Here is a 19,808-nt window from a genome sequence, read left to right as displayed (position 1 = left end):
GGACGTCTCAGGTGTCTGCTCTGGCCCTGGGCTAGTTGTGCTAGCAGCAGGGAGCACGTAGTACCTGGCTCATATGTGCAAAGTGCCTCTGGCTGCTCTCTGGAGAGCTGAGGGCGGGAGCCGGGAGAGAGAAGTGGGAGCAGCGTTGGACCGTGTTGCGAGGGGCCGGCATTCTGAGGGGTTGAGGGGACTTGCTGCCGAAGGAGAGATAGTGAGGTCAAGTCAGTGACGCGTGTCTGTAAAGGGAGTTGGAATGTTCTGAAGTTGACCTTCGAGTTTATGAAGGTTTCCCCAGGGAAGAGGAGAGAGGCCCCACCTTCCGGTCTGACTGCATTTCTAGTTTGTGTGGACAGCTTTTTGCCGGAACGTGCCACAGAAATGCTGGCGTGCCTTCCAGGGTCTCCAGTGAGCAAAGGCAGGCGCGAGGGGGTGGTGGCGTAGCAGCCCTGTCTGTGTCCACTCTCCTGTGACATGTGGGCATGTGACAGCAGGTGGTTGCATGGCCTTCCACTGTCAGGTGGCCTGTTCCATGGGCTCAAGCAGGACTGTGTCATTATTGGGGGTGGGGGAACTGTGTCTGGCTTTACTGTTCTCTATTAATTAATGGCTCTGATTTGGAAGGCACATTAACGCACAGACCTCATAGCAGAGAGCGTTGTGAGCTGGCTCTGACCTCTCTGAGCCTCAGCTTCCTTGTTTGTGATATTCTGTTTGTCTTATAGGCTAGCATAGGACTCCCACGAAAGCTTTGTAAACTGTAAATTCTCTTTGTTTTTGGAACCAGGGCTGGTAGCTTTTGTTACTGTTGTAACTATGCCTAGGTGGGGGGTCAGGGAATGCCTCTCTCTAAGGAGATGAAATTTGCCTTGAAGTTGATGGAAAAAGCATCCAAGTACAGATCAGAGGAAGGTCCCACTGAAGGAGGAGAAGGTGCAAAGGTCCTGGGGTAGGTAGGAGTGAGTTCCTCCTGCCTGTGCTTGAGGGGAGTAGGTGAGGGAGAGAGGAGAGGACTGGCCAGCCGAGCTGCTCAGCCAGTGTTGTGGGCAACCTTCAGAAATTCCCAAGGACACACAGGGAATGGCCTTGCTGTAGCGGGCATCTTCCATGGGTCCTCCCAACTCCAGGCTTCAAATTTTTAGAATTAAACACTTAGTCTTGATTTGAAAGTTTACTTCCCTTCAATGAAAGAAACAATAGATGGGGGTACCAGAACAACTAGCAGCTATTTAGGCCCCGGGGTTAGCCGCCCAGCTGGGGGAGTCAGCACTGGACAGGTTTGGCGGAGGTTTGAAAAGGCTAGGTGCCCCCAGGAACCTGGATTCCTGTTTGTATTGAGACCTGCTGGAGCGTAAGCATGAGGAGAGCCATGTTGTCAAAGCTGGCTGCTGAGAGTCATGCATTTTTTGGCAGTGCTCTACAGTAGGCGGAATGGAGAGGTGGGGACACAGGGACAAGGGGGCCAGTTTCGAGGCCTGGTGGTGACCTGGGTCGGTGGGACAAAGGGTGGGCCCAGTATGCAGCAGGGCTGCTCAGCACCTTGGGCCTGATGGGATCGACTTTGAGCACGTGGGGTGCTGCAGCCCAGGGCCGGCAGCGTCAGTGTACGCTGGGCCTCCCAGCCTCACCCGAGAGGCTTGCTGAGTACCTCTGTGGTGTCTAGGGCAGCTTCCATTCAGTCGGGCTGTTAACGTGGTTGTTACCACCCTGGTCTTGGTCCCGGCTTTGCCCAGCCTCGTCTTTACCCTCAGGAAGGAGGTGACAGTACCAGCCGATTTGCCAGGTGAGTGGGGAGAGGGCACTGGGCTGACTGCTGGCACAGGGGCCACGTGGGCTGCTGCTGGCAGTGCTCCCGGTCTCAGCGGTGGCCGCCGTCGGACTGGTGGGAGCCTTAGCTATTCTTCCTCGGTTATATGTGTTCTGAGACTGCATGTGACCCCAGGTTCAGGAGGTGCTGGGCTTGTTCTCTGTCTCACCTGCTTGGAACAGCCCCGGCGTGGATGGCCACTGAGCGCAGACTGTCGCCTACGTGAGACAGTTCCTCGTCCGCTTTTAGTGGATCTTTGGCATCCTGGTGATATTTGGAATATTTTTATCAGCACAGAGGAAAAAAGTACATATTTTAAGGAAGGCGGTACGTTAGGTGGAAGGTAGCAGTCACTGAATTGTGAACACGCACAAATCTTGGTGTGCTTGTAGTTCCTATGCTGTCAGTATTTTCCCTGGCCCTCCAGGCATGTTTTTAGTGCCGCTTCTGAAGTTTCAGGCCCTGGCGGTGCTCAGGGACATCTCTGCTTACATGGCGTTTAGTGAGTTCCTGGTTTTGACAGTGGCAGCTTGTGGAGCTGTAACCAGACTCGTGACAGCCAAAGTTCCTGTTTAGAAGTCACTGAGGCACAGAGTCAGAAGGCTGTTGGCAAAGGGGAGCAGGACCACGTGCGCCCCACCCTTGAGCGACCCTCATCCTTCAGGAGCGGCCTTGGGTCCCCCTGTGCCCTGCACCTTTCCCATCGTCTGCTGGGACCTCCTGCTTCCATGCGTCTGTGGAGACCGCCGGGCCTGGAGCATGAGCACCCCTCAGGCCTCCCCAATGCCCCTGCCTGCCTGGGCCTGGAAGGACCTATGCAGGGAGCGGGGAAGTTGGTGAGTCGGTGGGGTGTAATTAACATCGGAGAGAAACGACAGAATCTTTAGAAAGACAGCCTCCCTGGCCCCTGTGGAGGCTGTCAAGGAGCTGCTGTTTTGGAACTGGTAACCCAAGAGGAAGTCCACACACGTCCTGCCATCCCCGCTCAGCCTGTCCCTCTGCTCACTGCAGGATGCACCAGCTCATGAATGAAGGGAGTGAGACCCCCACCCTGGTGAGAGAAGGTGAAGGCCATTACTGACTGCTGGCACCACAGGAGAGGCAGCCGGTACCTGTGAATAATCTCCCCAAGAGAACCAGACATAGTCTAGGGCTTCATGCCAGCCTGCAGAAAACGTGGGACAGAGGACCCGCGTTCCTCAGCAAGCAAGTTGCAAGGAGAGAAGGGACGAAGGGGGAAGCACAGGCCGAAAGGTCCACCACTCGCGATGAAGATGTACTTGGAGCCTGATTGAAACCAGCTAAATCCAAATGAGGCAATTAGGGAGACTTGAATCCTGACTAGAGTTGATGATATTGAGTAGTATGTGTACGTGTGTACGCATGTATGCATGTGTGTGTAATGTGTACAAGTGTGTGTGCAGGAGTGGGTGTGTATATGCATGTGGTTGTGTGTGGAGTGTGTATATGCACGTGATGTGTGGAGTGTGTATGTGCACATGAGTGCACGTGGGTGTGTATATGCATGTATGTATGCACGTGGGTGTGTATATGCACGTGAGTGTCTAGCCACATGGGTGTGTATATGCACGTGAGTGTGTGCGCAGATAGGCATGTATATGCATATGTGTGGTTTGGGATGGAAACAGTGGCATGGGTAGGGTGGGTGAAGAGCCCTCATTTGTAGAGACAGGCACTGATAGCCTTATGGGTGGTATGACCCGCTGTCTGAGAAGTGGTTCTGGGAGTGGCTGGGGGGTATGGATGAAATAGGGCCGACCGTGAGCTGACAACTGTTGTAACTGAGATGATGGGCATGTAGAGTGTGTCGTATTGTTAACTCTGTTTAATTTGTATGTTTGAAATTTTCCACATTAAAAACAAGGATGAAGGGAAGCTATTTAACGCCTTGCTCCTTGTCTGTTCCCAAGAATGGCAGAAGTTTGTGGGAGGTGTCTTTGGGGAGTATTAGAAGTTATTCGTACGTACCTTTGCCGAGTAGTGTCCTTGACCCGAAAACCCATCTCCCGAGGCTACCAGGCCTCACGAGAGTTCTTGAGCGGGTGCGTGGGAATGCTCCAGCGGAAACAGCCCAGCCACATCCGATTAATCCGAGAATGCCAGCTTGGTGTCCCCGACGGTGGGCTGGCTGTGGCCAGCTGAGCTGTTAGCAGCCCTTCATCAGTCACTGCGTTGGGTATGAGCTTGGTTAGCAGGCTCTGGCACCGCGGGCTGCTGAGGGATTTGCAGGTTCAGCAGAAATCAGCCTGCTCTGTTGTTATCAGTGAAAGGGTGCGTCCTCCCCGCTGACTGGTGTCCTGTTCCTCACCCCCGCCTTGGCATAGAGACATTGTGCCGGTGGAAGGGCAAGGTGGTGGTTGGCCTCCCGGCAGCGTGTGCCCATGAGGACACACACCGGGCAGGGCTACCAGATGCTGGGGGCCGTGAGGGCACCACACATACCTGCCTGCCACACTGAGGCCACACTCCTGCTTTTCAGACTGGGCTGCTGCCATCCGTGTGGCCGCTCTGGACTGTGCAGAGGAGAAGAACCACCAGGTGTGCCGGGCCTACGACATCCACTTTTACCCCACCTTCCGGGTGAGTGCCACCGCCCTGGGAGGCCTGTCCTGGCCACGCTCTGGCCGTCCACGCCCTTCCTTGAAGGCACTTCCCACAGGTCGAGTCCACCACATTTATCTGTCTCGAGTTCCTTCATTTTGGGCTTACTTCTTAAAACTTCTTAGGAATTTGTTTGGGAAGGGTTACCTTTTATAGTTGTACTGTGGGGCCATACACACACACACCACATACACACTCACACACACTCATACGCCACAAACAAACCCATTTACACGCACACACTCACATACAGACTTACACACCACATACACACACACCACATACACACTCCCACCACACACACAAACCCACTTATACCACTTACCCACACAGGTACACACACACCCATGCACGCACACAGTCACACACGCCACATATACACTTACACTCATACAGTACACACAAGCCCACTTTAACAACTCACACATGCACACACGGACACAGGCACACACAGCACGTATACACTCACACAGCACACACACAAGCCCGCTTACACCACTCACACGTACACACATACATGTGTGCGCACACACATACACCTCACAAACCCACTCACGCATGCACACACACTCACGGACACAGACTTGCACACACCACGGATACGCTCTCACATGTACACACTCCTAGGCACGCGGTGAGTGACATGAGCGCCCAGCCTGTGGAGCCTGTGGCTGTCAGAACAGCTCAGGACCCCTGAGGGCGGCGTGTCTGCTCTGAGCCCTCTTCTGTCCTCAGTGCTTAGAACGGGGCCTGTAGGTGCCCGCTTCATCTTTGATGGGAGGAGGGAAAGGAGGGGAGGGAGGAATTGGTATAAAATTCTGTCACTCACATGTAATATACCTTGAGTTGCCATGGGTGGCTTATCTGTTGGCTTCTCTCCTTGACTTACGTCCCTCAAGGGCAGAGACACCTTTGCTTTGTCTCTGTCTCCTTAGGTCTAGGCCCGGTCAGGGGCCTGTGAGGGCTGGTTGTTCAGAGGCTCGCCTGTGGGCCCACTGCCTTGTGGTGCAGTGTCCCCATGTCTCCTGGGACTTGAGTAAGTGGCAGAGTTGCTGCTGGGGGCCTGCTCTTAGGCCTCCCTTGTGTGTCTCGTGGACCCTTGGTCTCACCTCAGGGCCACGACGGTGTGGCCAGAGCAGACCCCCAGAGGTTGTTTGTACCATGGGAGTGGCCACCACAGCCGAGTGGCGCGCTTGTCCTCCAGGGGGCTCCTCATACCTACCTCCTTGAAGGTCTCCTGAAGGGAGTGAGGGAGCACGTTTGTGAACCCAACATCTGTCCAGTGGAGGAAACCTACACACAGCACAGTGTGAGTGCACAGCCGCTTGCCTGCACACGCGTTGCAGTGATGTGACGTCCCCAAGCACATGCAGGCCTCTGAGAGGTCTCCCAGCCCCTCTTCACCTAAGAAGCCTGTAGCTGGCATGGCAGCGTCATGTGCTGTCACGGCGGCTTTCCCACTGACACAGTGACTGGATTGGTCATTTTGACCATTGTAGAGGTGCCTGTAAACCTGTCACCCAGAGTGGACACTCGTTCCACGTTGCCCCTGTCAGTGTGCGCTCCTGTTTACTTCACTTGTGTTGAACCTCACACGCTGGAATCCTCTGGATGTGAACTCCTGGGCCTTTTTTTCACTTCCTATGACATTGCTGTGATTCACCCTGACGTGGGTGTTGCTGTGGCGCTCTAGCCTTGACTGCTGAGTAGCCCCCACCGCGTGATGACCCACAGTCACCTCGGTGTGTCCTGCACTGCCCAGCATTGTTGTCTTCCAGCTATTTGCTCTTTCACACCTGTCTTCTCTCGTGCGTGGGCAGGCGTTCCTTCTGGGCCTAGGCCTGGGAGTGAACACACGGATGTAGGGGAGCTTCCTGTCTGTACCCTATCTGCATGCCCTGGCCCCCCACCCTGTGCGCTCCCCTGGCCCTGCATGTCTCTCCTACCCGGGTCCAGGGTGTTGTCAGCTGGAGCCTGCTGAAGTCTGAATTCACGTTTTCAGATCTCGTGTGTCTGCGTTTCACCTGTGAGACACCAGCTCATACCACTGGCCCGTTTTCGTCTTGGGTTGTTTGTACTTTCCTACCTGATTCTAGAACTTCTTCCTGTGTTCCCGGTACTAATCTGTTTTCAGTCATGAGTACTGAGAATGTCGTCACCCAGCTTGTTACTTGTCTTTCCATGGTCTTTCATGTGTCTCTTGACGAAGAGAGTTGTTAGCTTCAAAATATAACCCTTTTTCTCTGCTTGAAGACACACGACCGTGTCTCCGCCCTCCTTACAAATCTTTTGTTAACCACTCAGCATTGGGATACATATTTAATGCCAGGAGTCAGGGAGAGGGTTATCACTTAGTATCCCAGCCCTTTCAAATTGTCCTGTTTCCAGCCCTCTTGGGTCAGAAAATGTAAATAATGAGATTCTGGTCGTCCTTGCCATGGCACGTAAATCAGGAGGAAGCACAGACAGCCGCAGACATGCTGGGAAGAGTGTGGTTCACCCTCAGTTAACGTCCACTCTGGAGGAAACAGACTGAGGCCCTCTAAGATGATGGTCGTTTTTGTTGCTTAAATATTAAACAGAGACACAGACGTCCAGCAGGCCTGTTTCTTAACTTCTTCTGTGTTTTTCTTCTTAGTATTTTAGAGCATTTACAAAGGAGTTTACAACCGGAGAAAACTTTAAAGGTAAGGACATCAGTACCATCTTTAATCTGTTAGACTCACCTCCCAAACCTGTGAGAACAAGAGTGGTTTCGGGGATGGAAGATTCAGGCATGGTACCTGCCCCTCCCCGCCGCACCCCCCAGCCTCGGCGCCTGCGTCACCACCGTCCTGCCTGCCTTTCTCTTGAGAAACAAACGTGGGTGCACAGATGATGGGGTGCAGTGAGCACACCCAGTCAAGACGGCAGGGCCCACCCCGCCCTTTGGCACCCCTCCCCTTCCATCAGCGCTCTGGGTCTCTGACATCAGAGGCCCTTGCCCCGTTTGTGCCTGCTCTGCAGGGTGCCTCGTGTGTGGCCTCAGCCCCTGCGTGCTTGTTGCTGGCTCTCGCTCGCTCGCTGCTGCTTGTCCCCATGTGCAACCCCACTGTCTGTGGTGGGTGGGCTTCTGGGGAGTGGGTGCCACTGCCCCACCAGGCCTTGGGGTGCAGGGCCGAGCTGTGCATCTGCTCAGTGCAGGCAGACAGGTCGCCAGTGTCTTGTTGTCCAGCAGGAGCTGACCGAGAGCTGCCAACAGTGAGACGAAGCATGATTGACTTCCTGCAGAACCACACCGAGGGAGGCCGGCCCCCTGCCTGCCCCTCTTTGGAGCCTGTTCTGTGAGTACCCCTCCCCACCCTCGCTGAGGTCACTCCTTAAAACAGACTTGGGATAAGCGGTATGAGCACTCGTGCCTGGTGGCCAGCCCTCTGCTCCTGAAAGCGCTAAAAGCCTCTTTTTTTCTCTTAAAAGGCCCAGTGACATTCTGTCTCTGTTTGAAAACCATGGTGGCCATTATGTGGCTGTTATATTTGAAAGCAACAGCTCCTACGTTGGACGAGAGGTACTGTGCGCCTCTGGCTTGTGTCTCGTTCTTGCTGTGTGACTGACGTCAGTGGTGTGGGTCTGAAGTTGGCTCCACGGGTGTTCGTGTGTTTACCTCTCGTGACTATAGGACTTGTAGTCTGTGCTGTTCAGCTCATTCACTGGCTTACGGGAAGAATGTTAGACTAACAGATCATGCCTTAGTGGGGAAAACAGTAATTGGAGTCGCATTGGTCCGGCCTAATCCTAAGCTTGAAGCTGAGAGAGGATTTTCTAGAAGAGCCGTCTCAAGATGTGCAAAGCCCCTCGAGGTCACGTTGAGCTCAAACCGCATCATCATCAAGGTTCTCTTTCCTGTATTCTGAGCTCTCAAAATGTTTGACATGTCCAGGGCTCTTCAGAACATCATTTCTGTGATATGGGTCTGGCGTGCTTTCCTGCCCTGTTTGCAGGACTGAGGCCTTTGCCTGGCCAAGTCTAAAGGGGACCCAGCTGCCGGGCGCCATAGTTTCCTCGGGAACCAGAAGACTCACCCACTGTCCATGCATTCAGCCCTGACCCACCTGGGGGCACTCTCCACCTTTGTGCTTCCTCCCGTGGGTAGGAGGCCACAGGCAGTGGAATTTTTCTCATGTCAGTGGCGTGCGGCTCAGTTCAGTCAGTGCTCCTGGCTGTGCCTCTAGGTGCCTCATTGCCACCCCCTGCTGCTGTCTTGGTGGTTGGCCAGGATCCTTGTGGGGGGCTGTGGCCATTGCTCCTCACTGGCCACCCCCTTTCCTCACATGGCACAAGGGCAGGGATCAGTTCCCTCTCTCCTCACGGGGCCAGTCACAGGCCATTCTCATGCTGCCCCTGCCCCCGTCACAAGGTCAGGGTCAGCCAGGCTCGGTCTCTGGGAGAGGGGGTGCCCAGTCAGGGCTGGAACAGATATGTGGCCAGCGGAGGCCCAAAAGAGTGAGGTGGGTGCTTGGCCCGAGTACTCAGTTCCAGGGACGCAGCAGGCACACTCAACCCTGCTTTAGCAGATACTGCCTGTTCAGGAAGTGGCCAGTCTTGTTGATGGCTAAGAGGGGCCCAGAGAAACCACCCCCAGTGGTCCACATGCTGTGGTCTCCCCGCCACCCACTATGGTCTCCCCGCCACCCACTATGGTCCCCCTGCCACCCACCATGGTCCCCCTGCCACCCACTATGGTCCCCGCACCACCCGCTGTGGTCCCCCCCACCCCCTATGGTCCCCCCGCCAGCTGCTGAGGTCCCTCGCCCGCTCTCAAGGCAGCTGCCCGGGAGAAGCAGGAGCCGCCTGGTGAGAGCCGTCCAGAGTGGAGCTGCTGCTCGATCGGTGCCGGCTTTGGGGAGGACGTGCTGCCTGAGGAATCTTTCCACTGTCGGCCTGTAAAATCATTAAGGGAGATCATTGTTTCCGGTTGTGGATGTGTCTCGTTCAGTTGCCTCAAATACAGTAAACGTTAAAGTCGTGATCTGCCTTGTAGAGGAAGGAGCCCTGGTGGCACAGCGGTTAAGTGCTTGGCAGTTTGAACCCACCAAGTGACTTTGCAGGACAAAGACCTGGCGACCTGCTCCTATAAAGATTACAGCCTGGGAAACCCTGTGGGGCAGTTCGACTCTGTCACACGGGGTCGCTATGAGTCGGAATCAAATCACCAGCACCTAACGACGCCACCGCCTTGTAGACGGGGTGGATGTAGCTGCATCCTGGACGATGTGGCTTCTGGGCTCTGCGGGCGTAACGCATTGGTAGTCCCACTCATGGCTGAACTGTTTCCTACTCGATGTTTCCAATGGGAAGAAGGCCCCTCTTCCTACGCCACGGCGGGAGGCGGCCGTGCAGCCCTCCGGCAGAACCACTGTTTTCCTGGTGATTTATCTCATCCTCTTCTGTAAAGGGCTGCGTGCAGGCAGGGTGTCCTGTCCCGGTGGCGTTTCCAGGAACCTAGACTGGCGTCCGCAGCGGTGCTAAGGGGGCTTCTTCTCACCAGGTGATTTTGGACTTGCTTCCCTACGAGAACGTGGTGGTGAAGAGAGCGCTGGGCTCGGATAGAGCGGTTCTTGAGAAACTTGGCGTGCCGTCGGTTCCTGCATGCTACCTGATTTATCCAAACAGGACACGTGGCTTCGTTAACATGTAAGTGGTCGTTTGGTCTGAGGAGTGTTTGCAACATTTGGTGGGATCTTGGAAATCATCCGCATGTGGAAACGGAAGTCTGGTGGGCAGCGTCTGAGGGAGCCCTGGTCCTACTGCTTCCCTCGGGCTTGGTTTAATCACATCTTCTAGCGCTTGGGTGCCTGTCATCTGTGCTGTATTTCATTGGGTTTCCCAATAAGCCCCACCCAGCAGATCCCCCTGAGCCAGGTGCCGTGTGGACCTGTGTCTACAACTGACCGATTGGGCAACACGCTGGCCACTCAACAGAAGGGGGTGCAACAGGCTGTCCTCGGCCTCCACGGCCCTCACTCCTTGCTGAGTCCACCAGACCCTGCCCCTGCCACGTGGCTGTATACCGAGTGCCTGTGTGCCCCAGGATGAGATCGACTCAGAAGTCAGCCGTGCCTGTGAACTTGGACAAAGGGGCATAAACAAGAATGTCAAGTGACGTCTGTGGTACCTGTGCTGGTCCACGCCTCCTTGCATGGTGGAGCAGAGGCGAGTCCCCCTGCCACCTGCCCGTCCTGGCCGACCCTCAGCTCCCCGAGCAAGCCTCCGTCACCAGCGGCCTTCACATGTGTCCACTGGTCTGAGTTTACTCAGCAGTCTCAGCTGAGTCCCCATGTCCCACACAGCGGTAACAGGATGGTACCCGTTTCCTGGCCCCTGGAGCTTGTGTCTCCATCCAGATGTCTGGTGGTGGAGGTGAGGGGTCTGCCCGAGCCCAGCATGCCCGGGGCTGTAGGTGCGTTTCTGTTCTCCAGGCCTGTGGGGTGGGCAGCAGGCGAAGTCCCTGGAGGCGGGTGGTCTGTCTCTGTCTGTGGTCCAGCTCAGCAAGACAGGCCTGAACCCTGGCTGGTGGCTGAACCGGCAGCCCTACAGCGTGATTCGCATGCTGACGGGCCTTCCTCAGACAGACGCCACGTGGTGTCGAGAAAAACGGCTTGCTTGGTAATCAGAGCATCATGTCTGTGACCGCACTTCTTAGCCTAAAGTAACATTCATGTTTCTGTCGTTAACCTGCTGTGTTCTGTCTTTGGAAATTAAAACGAGCTGTGGAAGTGCCCTGGGGTGGTGGTCACTGCCCTCAGAGGCATCTCTGCCCTGTCCAGAGGGAGGGGGCAGGTTCGGGACCTTTGCCGAGGCTCTTGGGCCTGTAGAGAGTCACAGTTTGAAGAGGGCTGATAGCAACAGACGCAGACCAGTGCTACCAAAGACCTTAAGTCACCAGACATAAATGGTCCACAGTACTTCCTACGACTCTAACTCCGACTTTACTCATGGGTTTGTCTGACCTTAGGTGGAGGGGGGTTCCCTGAGGCAGGCTGCATCTGTCAAGTATGGTGCCCCGCCCACAATGCCAGAGCACAAGTGAGCAGGAAGGTGGTCACGGTCCTATGTGATTGGCGGGGGTGGATATCTCCTAACTGTCAAAGACTGCCTGGCAGGGTCTTAGCAGGGGCCATGGGGGCCCCACCCAGCTCCAGGTGGCAGCTCTGCCCTCGCCTCTCCCATAGCGCAAAGCCTCTCCGGTCGTTTTTCTCTGCTTACTTGAAGTCATTGCCTGGGGTGAGGAAAAAAATGCTCTCATCGCCTGAGAAGCCAAGCGAAGAAGAGAATGTCGAAACCCAGGTCTGGAGAGAATTTGATAGGCAAGTATCCCTTTTACTTTATGGGGAGTGGCTACCTGTCACAGGAGATGGGTCCCTGAGGTTCTACACTGCCTAGGAACTGTTGGGCACTGCCTGGGGGTGTGGGGCCTGTGGGCAGAGGAGGAAGGGAGCCTTTGTGTAGAAAAGAACTGGTGTTAATGACCCTGGTCTGCAATCCCAGGTCCCGGCTGTACACCGCAGACCTCGAGTCCACACTGCACTACCTCCTACGGGTGGAGCTGGCCGCCCACAGGTCACTGGCGGGGGAGGAGCTGAAGACGCTCAAGGACTTTATCACGCTCATCGCCAAGGTGGTGCGGGCTGGGCTGCTCTGCACCAGGTGTAGAGGACACGTGTGTCTCCTACTTAGGTGGTGTGAGCTGGGCTGCTTTGCACAAGTACGGTGGTGCATCTCCCACCACGGTGCTGCGAGCTGGGCTGCTTTGCACCAGGTGCAGAGGGCTCAGTGCGTCTCCAACCGTGGTGTAGATACAGAGAGGGAGCTTAGAAAACAGACTTTACTGACAGGTGGGGGAACTAGGCCAACCTGAATCAGAGGCCGCACATTGTCCTTATTCAGCTGCCCAAGCTGCACTCTGGCACACTCAGCAAGCGTTTGTTGTGTGCCTACTATGTGCGTGACATGTTCTCCGTTCTGGGGATATCCTTCAGTGGGGGAAAGACCGAAATCACGGTACTCATGTAGACAGTAGTCCAAAGTGGCTAAAACATGTACACCTCAGAGGCGGTGCTAGCTTGGGGGCTTGAGCAGGGGGTGTGTCAGAGGGCCTTTCCTCCCTCTGCTGCCTGGAGGGTACCTGTGGGTGGGAGGCGGAGCAGGGACTCCCCTCTGGACAGCAGGTGGAGGGTGTCTGTGGGTGGGAGGCGGAGCAGGGACGCCCCTCTGGACAGCAGGTGGAGGGTGCATGTGGGTGGGAGGCGGAGCAGGGACGCCCCTCTGGATAGCAGGTGGAGGGTGGCTGGAGCATGATGTGGCATGGAGGTGTGGGCGGGGACCTGTTCATGTTGGGGGGCAGCTCTATGGGACAGAGTCTAGGGGCGGACCTGGAGCAGCTTCCCTGGAAGAATCGTCACCAGAGTTGTTGTTTGAAGCCATGTGGCTGATGAGGCCACCCAGGGCAGGAGGGGGGATACTGCCCCCAGAGAGCCCTGGGTCCAGTAGTGCCCTGAGGCTGAGCTGAAGAGGGGTGGCCAGGGAGCTAGGACACCAGCCCGAGCAAGGAAGACCTCTCCAGGAACAGGTGGTAACCAGCAAGGCACAGGGGAGGCTGGAGACCCCACATGGGCTTTAGCAGCGCAGGACTCGGGAGGTCTGGCAGGTTCCGTGGGGTGGATGAGACTGCGTACTGAGGGCCTTGTTGAGCAGATGGCCTAGTGTGGAGGCAAACGCCACAGGAAGCCGCTCCAAGGAGACAAGGAGAAGGTTCTGGAGACAGAAGAGCAGGACACTGGGGAACTGGGGGGTCTGGAGTCCAGAGAGAGTGGTGGTGGCTGTCAGGGTGAGGTCGCAGATGCATGTAACGAGGGCATGGCTTGTCAGGGCAGCAGACCGTTCCTCCACTTTTCATAGCACCTGGAGCAAGTGGAATGGCTTGTGCACTTGCCAGTTTGAGGCGGGAGGATGTGGAAGAGGTCTTCCTGCAGCTGAGCAGAGCAGTGGTAGGCAGGAGGCTGCCCCACCATCCGGGAAGAGACCTAGCCCAGCAGCCCCAGGCCCGTCCCGTCCTCACCTGTCAGTAATGGTGGGGTCAGGGTGTGACCCTCAGCTCTCTGCCTTTGAGAGCAGCAGCCCCCAGGCCCATCCTCACCTGTCAGTCCCAGTGGGGTCAGGAGTGACCCCCAGTGTTCCTGCTGCTGCCACAGGAGAGGCTGTGCTTATGGTGATGCCAGCGATAGTAATGGGACCAAAACCAGGTGTGTAGACATGTAGTGTGATTTCAGAATAACAAAAGAAGTTTGTCTCAGTCATCTAGTGCTGCTATAACAGAAATACCACAAGTGAATGGCTTTAACAAAGAGAAGTTTATTTTCTCACAGTCTGGTAGGTTAAAAGTCCAAATTCAGGGTGTTGGCTCCAGTGGAAAGCTTTCTCTGTCGCTCTGGAGGAAGGTCCTTGTCCTCAATCTTCCCCTGCTCAAGGAGCTTCTCAGGCGCAGAGACCCCATGTCGGAAGGACGCACTCTTGAGAGAGAAAAGGTGGTGCAGGCCACGCCCCAGGGAAACTCCCTTACATTGGATCAGGGAGCTGACCTGAGTAAGGGTGGTGGTATAATCCCACCCTAATCTTCTCAACATAAAATTACAATCGGAAAATGGAGGACAACCACACACTACTGGGAATCATGGCCTAGCCAAGTTGACACGTTTTGGTGACACATTTCAATCCATGACAAAGTTAAACCTGTGTTTAAAGGAATGAGGTGTGTGTGATACGTCCCAGGTGAATAATGTGTGGAAATTGCTTAGACAGTTTCCCCCATGTCGTCGAGAGTTCAGAAATCCTAGCTGCTGTTGTTTCCTTCAAGGAAGTGCCCCGCTGTTCCACCACCCTTTCACCCTTGCAGCTCGGCGGGCTCTGGCTTCTGGCCGCTCCATCACCTGAGTGGTACCCAAGTTGCTGTCAGCCGCCGGGGGCGCTCTTGCCTCCATGGCGCAGTCCCCTCTCTCCTCTGCTTCTCACTGTCTATGTGAGGGAGACGTCACACTTGGGGCTGACACCCGTGGGAGAGCCCTTTAAGTCAAGGTGATGACCGATGATCCTTAGCGTCCTTTTCTTGCCGTTCACTTAAACATCTAAAGACAAATCAAGTTTGGTCAGTTGATACCGGGAGTTTGTCACCTCTGCAGGAAAAAAAATCAGAGTTGAGAGTGTGTGTTTCTGCTCTAGCTATTTGTTTAAGATTTGTGGTTAGAAAGATTTGAGATCAGATGTCAAGCGTTCCCTTGGCAAATTTAATGAGACCCCTTCCGACAGAGGCTGCCCATGGAGGACAGGCAGTGCCCTGGGGGGTTTTATCCGGATCCTTCTCTAGGCTGTTCAGGGGTCCACCAGCTGCAGTGCCTCCTAACACAGGTGTCAACACCATGTCAGCACAGACTGCTGCTGACCTTTTTGTCTAAAAGCCTACATGGTCCTGTGTGCCTTTATGAACAGCTTCCTAGTCCAGGGCACCCAGGAAGAAAGTCTGAGCATCTCAGAGCACGGACATAGAACAGGCAGGGTTAGCATGCATTGTCATGAACACAGTGTGCATAAGCAGGCAGCGATTTCTGGAAGGGCCCCAGAGCACTTGACAACTCGATAAATAAGTCACATATTGAGGTCTGTTATCTGAGGCCTGTCATCTGTCACTGGGAAGCAGCTACCTGGCGTGAGGAGGGACAGCTGCTGGAGTCATGCTGGGCGAGCAGGCAAGATACAAGAGGAGGACGGGTGGAGGAGCTGGACACAGCATGGGCTGCCCGGGGAGAACCCACATGGTGGGCCTGAGTTAGGGGTGGTCTCTGGGGCCTAGCCCCACTAGCTGGTGTCTAAGCATGACCTCCTCACGCAGCTGTTCCCGGGCCGGCTGCCGGTAGTGAAGCTCTTGGAGATGCTGCAGGAGTGGCTAGCCAGCCTACCCCTGGACAAGATCCCCTACAACGCCGTCCTCGACCTAGTCAACAACAAGATGCGGGTGAGCCCCGGCCCTCCCCAGCCTTCCCTTGCCCTCCCCGCCCTTCCCCGGGCCTCATCACCATATTCCATTACTTCCTCCTGGGAGCCTGGAGCCCACCTGGGAGAAAGAAGGAAGGTCACACTCGCACCTCAACCCTCGGCCTTGATCTGTGCACACCCCACAGCCCCCACGGCCAGGCGTCGTCCCCCCCCACCCCCGCCCCAGCCAAGCCCCAACCTCATGAGGTCTGGGATGCTGTGAGGCTAAGGACAGCCAGTCACACAGAAGCTACCCCTCTCTATGGAAATGGGCAGTTTCGTGAGCAGTGGAACACTAGGGCTTTTTTTTTTTTTTTTTGGCTTTCAGTAAATGCGCTACATCTCACACCTGAAGTCTAATAAGAATAAGGTGGGAGCCCTGTTCAGGGTCCAATACGAACGAGGCGGGTTGCCTCCCCCACAGTGCAAGGCCGGCAGCTCCTCTGGCCACCCTGAGAGTCCAGTAGCCTGATGCCTGTGAGGACACTGCTGTGTCAGCTTGTTGCTCCTCTGGGGCTCCATGAGCATGTGGCTAGGTGAAGGCTCTGTCAGCTCTGTCACCCGCCTTTGCCAGCTCAGGAAGAAGCGGTACCGGGTTCCATGTGTAATCCTCCACACAGAGAGACCAGCCTGGTACTAGGCTCAGGCCCCAGACAGAGAGGAGGCTGGACCGCCAGAGTCAGGTACTGGCCGGGCCTCGTGCAGGCTGGGGCTTGTGCTGACCAGGCACTGCGATCCTCCTCAGCAATGCCTGCCCTGTGTGTGGGCAGAGGTGCTGCCTCGTCTCTGCAGCTGCCCGCTTGGTTTGGCCTCGTCAGGCCAGCACCGCACTTCTTACAACAGGAACATACAGTTCTGGCTGAGAACTGTGCAACAACCAAACATTTCTCTCTTAGTTTCGTGGTAACCCATTCTAGTTTTAAGGAAAATGTGGATGTGTTTAAGGCTGAACTCTGCCAGTTTATCAAGATATGCATAAATTCATTTCTCCCTCCAAGTGGAAAAGGAACAGGCCAGGTTTCCATATTTTGAGAACTCCTGTAGTAAAATAGCTGGAGCCCTAGTGGCGCGGTGGTCAAGATCTCAGCTGCTAACCAAAAGGTCGGCAGTTCAAATCCACCAACCACTCCTTGGAAGCCCTATGGGGCAGTTCTACTGTGTCCTATGGGATCGCTATGAGTCAGAATCGACTCGACGGCACACAACAGCAACATAGTAGGGACTTCTTGTCAATTTTTTTCCCTCAAATTTGTTTTTTTTATTGAGTTTAAATTTACATATGGTGAAATGCAGAGATCTTATGTGTAGCCACAACCCCAGTCAAGGTACAGGACAGTTGTCGACTATTTTTAATTTTGAAAGTTATCTTTTATTCATTCCCCTTTTTTCAGATTTCTGGAATATTCCTTACCGACCATGTCAAGTGGGTTGGATGTCAAGGAAGCAGACCAGAGTTGAGGGGCTACCCATGTGGCCTTTGGAAGTTGTTCCACACCCTGACAGTTCAGGCAGGGGCTCGTCCAGAAGCTCTGGCTGGCACAGGTAAGCTGGCCCAGGTGTGCTCAGTTGGCTGTGTGAGTCCTGTGTGTGCAGGTGCCCAATGCTGCCAGAAGCCTTAGCGAGGCCTGGTTTGCTGTCATATGAGGCAGTGTGTCATTGTGGGTGCCACCAGGAGCCCCATGCCAAGGAGGGCGGGATGGGTGTCCTCTCAGGGGCCGTGATCAGTGCAGACCTGGGTCCCTTCCTAAACTCACAATCGTGCGCATGGCTTATTTGCAGAAGGTGCGCCAGACAAGGGGGGCGCTGGCCAACAGTGTCTCTGCAGTGAAATCCCTCATTTTTTGCTCTGAAAAGACAGGGGAGTAACATAATTGGAGAGATGTACTACCTACCTGTCATTGCATAGTAGGTCACCCCAAACTAAGGCGCTTCAACAGCACACGTTTGTTTTCGCAGCCTGTGGGTCCGGCATCCAGGTGCAGCTTCACTGGGCTGTGGGCTCACCCAGGGCTCGACTCAGGGAAGGTTCACTTCCAGCTCACTCATGGAGGAGCTGCCAGCAGGACACAGCTCCCTGCAGACCGTCGGCCAGGGGCCCCACTCAGTTCCTGTCACCTGGGCACTCACAGGGAGCCAGCGAGAGGACAGGTTTTGGAAGTGGCATCCCATCTCCAGATCCTGTCCTTGCTCACAGGGAGGGGTCTGCAGGGCGTGAGCTCCAGGAGGTTAACAATGACGAAACTCTGAAGTCAGGTTTGATCATTTCTCACAGTTAGGCAGTGGCTAAATCAGAATTTGGGTGTTTCTGTCTTTCTTCCTCAAGCGCTAAGAAGGTATTGGATTTTTATGCATTTTGGACTTTGTTGCTGGTGCTTCCTGGTTCAGGCTGGCCCTGGCAGCCGGGGGAAGGGTTCCGTATCTTCTGGTTGTGGTTTTTTAATCATTTAGGTCCACTGGTATTTACAATAAGCTTCGTAGAGGCTTTTTTTTTTTTTCATATGGTTTTGCAAACTCTGCTCCTTTATTTTTTTTTGGTGCGATTTATGCGAAAGTTTACAGAGCAAATTAGTTTCTCATTAAACAGGTAATACACGAATTGTTCTGTGACATTGGTTGCCAATGCTGCAATGTGTCAGCAGCCTCCCTTCTCCACCCCAGGTTCCTTGTTTCCTTTTGTCCCATTTTCCTGTCCCTTCCTGCCTCCTCATATTTGCTTTTGGGCTGCTGTGCCCATTAGTCTTGTATACATGATTGAACTATGAAGCACGACCCTCATGAGTGTTATTGTTGGCCCTATAGACCTGTCTGATCTTTGGCTGAAGGGTGAACCTCAGGAGTGACTTCAGGACTGAGTTGAAGGGGTGCCTGAGGGCAACATTCATGGAGTCTTTTGACTCACACAGCCCCAGATTCTCTCCATGTATAAAACGGTTTCTTTGACCACATAACAGACTAACCCATAACGTAGTGGCTTAAAACAACAGCCTTCTTATTGTTCACAGTTCTGTGGGCTGCGGTTTGGGCTGGGCTCAGCTGGGCAGCTCTCCTGCTGGTGTTGCCTGGCTCACTGGTGTGGCTGCAGTCACCTGGTGGGAGCTTCTCGGTCAGGGGCCTTAGATGGTCTCAGATTCCACAGTCAGCCTGGGCGCCCCCTGCAGGAGCACCGTGTTCAGGAAGGTCACCCAGCCTCACTTCTGCCATGTCCTGTGGGTCAAAGCTAGTCTTGAGTCCAGCCCAGACTCCTGGTGAGAAAGACGGATTCCACCTACTGATGGGAGGAGCAGCAGAGTCACATCACAAAGGAGAGGAGTATCCAGGGATGGGAGGAGCTGTCTGGCCAGCTTCGAGAATCTTCACTGCCCCGTGGCTTTCCTCAGGGTGCCGTTGGGTTACTACCTCCCAGGGGCCTGCAGGGGTACGGGTGAGCCTTAAACCTCAAATTCAAGAGTCATACAGAAAAAAAAGTAGTATGTTTCTCAGTAGAATTCCCACAGAAATTGAAATCAGAATGTTGATACTGCCTGGTGTCATGATAGCCAGACCATCTGTACCCTAGTCATGACCATCTAAACCATCTACACCCGTACTGTCTACACCCCAGTCATGACTATCTAAACTATCCAGAGCCAGACTGTCTACACCCCAGTCGTGACCATCTAAACCATCTAGACCCAAACTGTCTACACCCCAGTCGTGACCATCTAAACCATCTAGACCCAGACTGTCTACACCCCAGTCATGACCATCTAAACCATCCAGACTGTCTACACCCCAGTCATGACCATTTAAACCATCCAGACCCCTAGATCCAGGCCATCTGTACCCCTTTCTGAACCATGAGCCTCAGTTGCTGAATCCTCATGTGGATGTGGGAAAATTCTCATGAATAAAGAAGATGACACCGACACATGTTTTCCTTTTTGGGCTGCTCCTCATAACACCTACACAAGGATGAGCGCTTTAGAAGGCGGAGCTTGAAGCCAGGGAAAGGAAATGATGTCACCAGGATATTCACTGTAAAGTTACAGAACTGCAAAGCCACAGTGATGAAGACAGGGCAGTGCTGGCAGAGGAATAGACAGCAGATTAGTGGGACAGAGGAGAGAGCTCAGAATAGACCTACACATGGTGCTAGAACAACTGGACGTCTACATGCAGAACATGCATTCAGACACAGACCTCACACGTTTCACAGAAGTTAACTCAAAGTGGGTCATAGACCTAAATATAACATGCAAGACTATCCAACTTCTAGAAGGGAACAGGAGAAAATCTGTGTGACCCTGGGTTTGGCATTGAGTTTTTATATACAACACCA

At 54.4% G+C, this 19,808-nt stretch overlaps 1 protein-coding gene across 1 annotated transcript in view; it reads left to right on the top strand.

Moving 5' to 3' along the window:
* Window positions 1–19,808, top strand: part of QSOX2 (quiescin sulfhydryl oxidase 2) — a 33,894-nt gene that overhangs the window by 5,679 nt on the left and 8,407 nt on the right. The window contains exons 2-10 of the mRNA XM_049895916.1: window positions 4,305–4,405; window positions 7,065–7,113; window positions 7,644–7,749; window positions 7,883–7,973; window positions 9,954–10,099; window positions 11,638–11,772; window positions 11,954–12,083; window positions 15,348–15,470; window positions 16,882–17,032. Coding sequence (XP_049751873.1) covers window positions 4,305–4,405; window positions 7,065–7,113; window positions 7,644–7,749; window positions 7,883–7,973; window positions 9,954–10,099; window positions 11,638–11,772; window positions 11,954–12,083; window positions 15,348–15,470; window positions 16,882–17,032 — 1,032 coding nt within the window. The remainder of the gene's footprint in view (window positions 1–4,304; window positions 4,406–7,064; window positions 7,114–7,643; window positions 7,750–7,882; window positions 7,974–9,953; window positions 10,100–11,637; window positions 11,773–11,953; window positions 12,084–15,347; window positions 15,471–16,881; window positions 17,033–19,808) is intronic.

This window comes from Elephas maximus, chromosome 9 (genome assembly GCF_024166365.1).
Source record: "Elephas maximus indicus isolate mEleMax1 chromosome 9, mEleMax1 primary haplotype, whole genome shotgun sequence".
Classification (NCBI taxonomy): Eukaryota; Metazoa; Chordata; class Mammalia; order Proboscidea; family Elephantidae; genus Elephas; species Elephas maximus.
The sequence above is the reverse complement of the archived record's forward strand: the minus strand, read 5'-3'. Positions and strand labels throughout refer to the sequence as shown.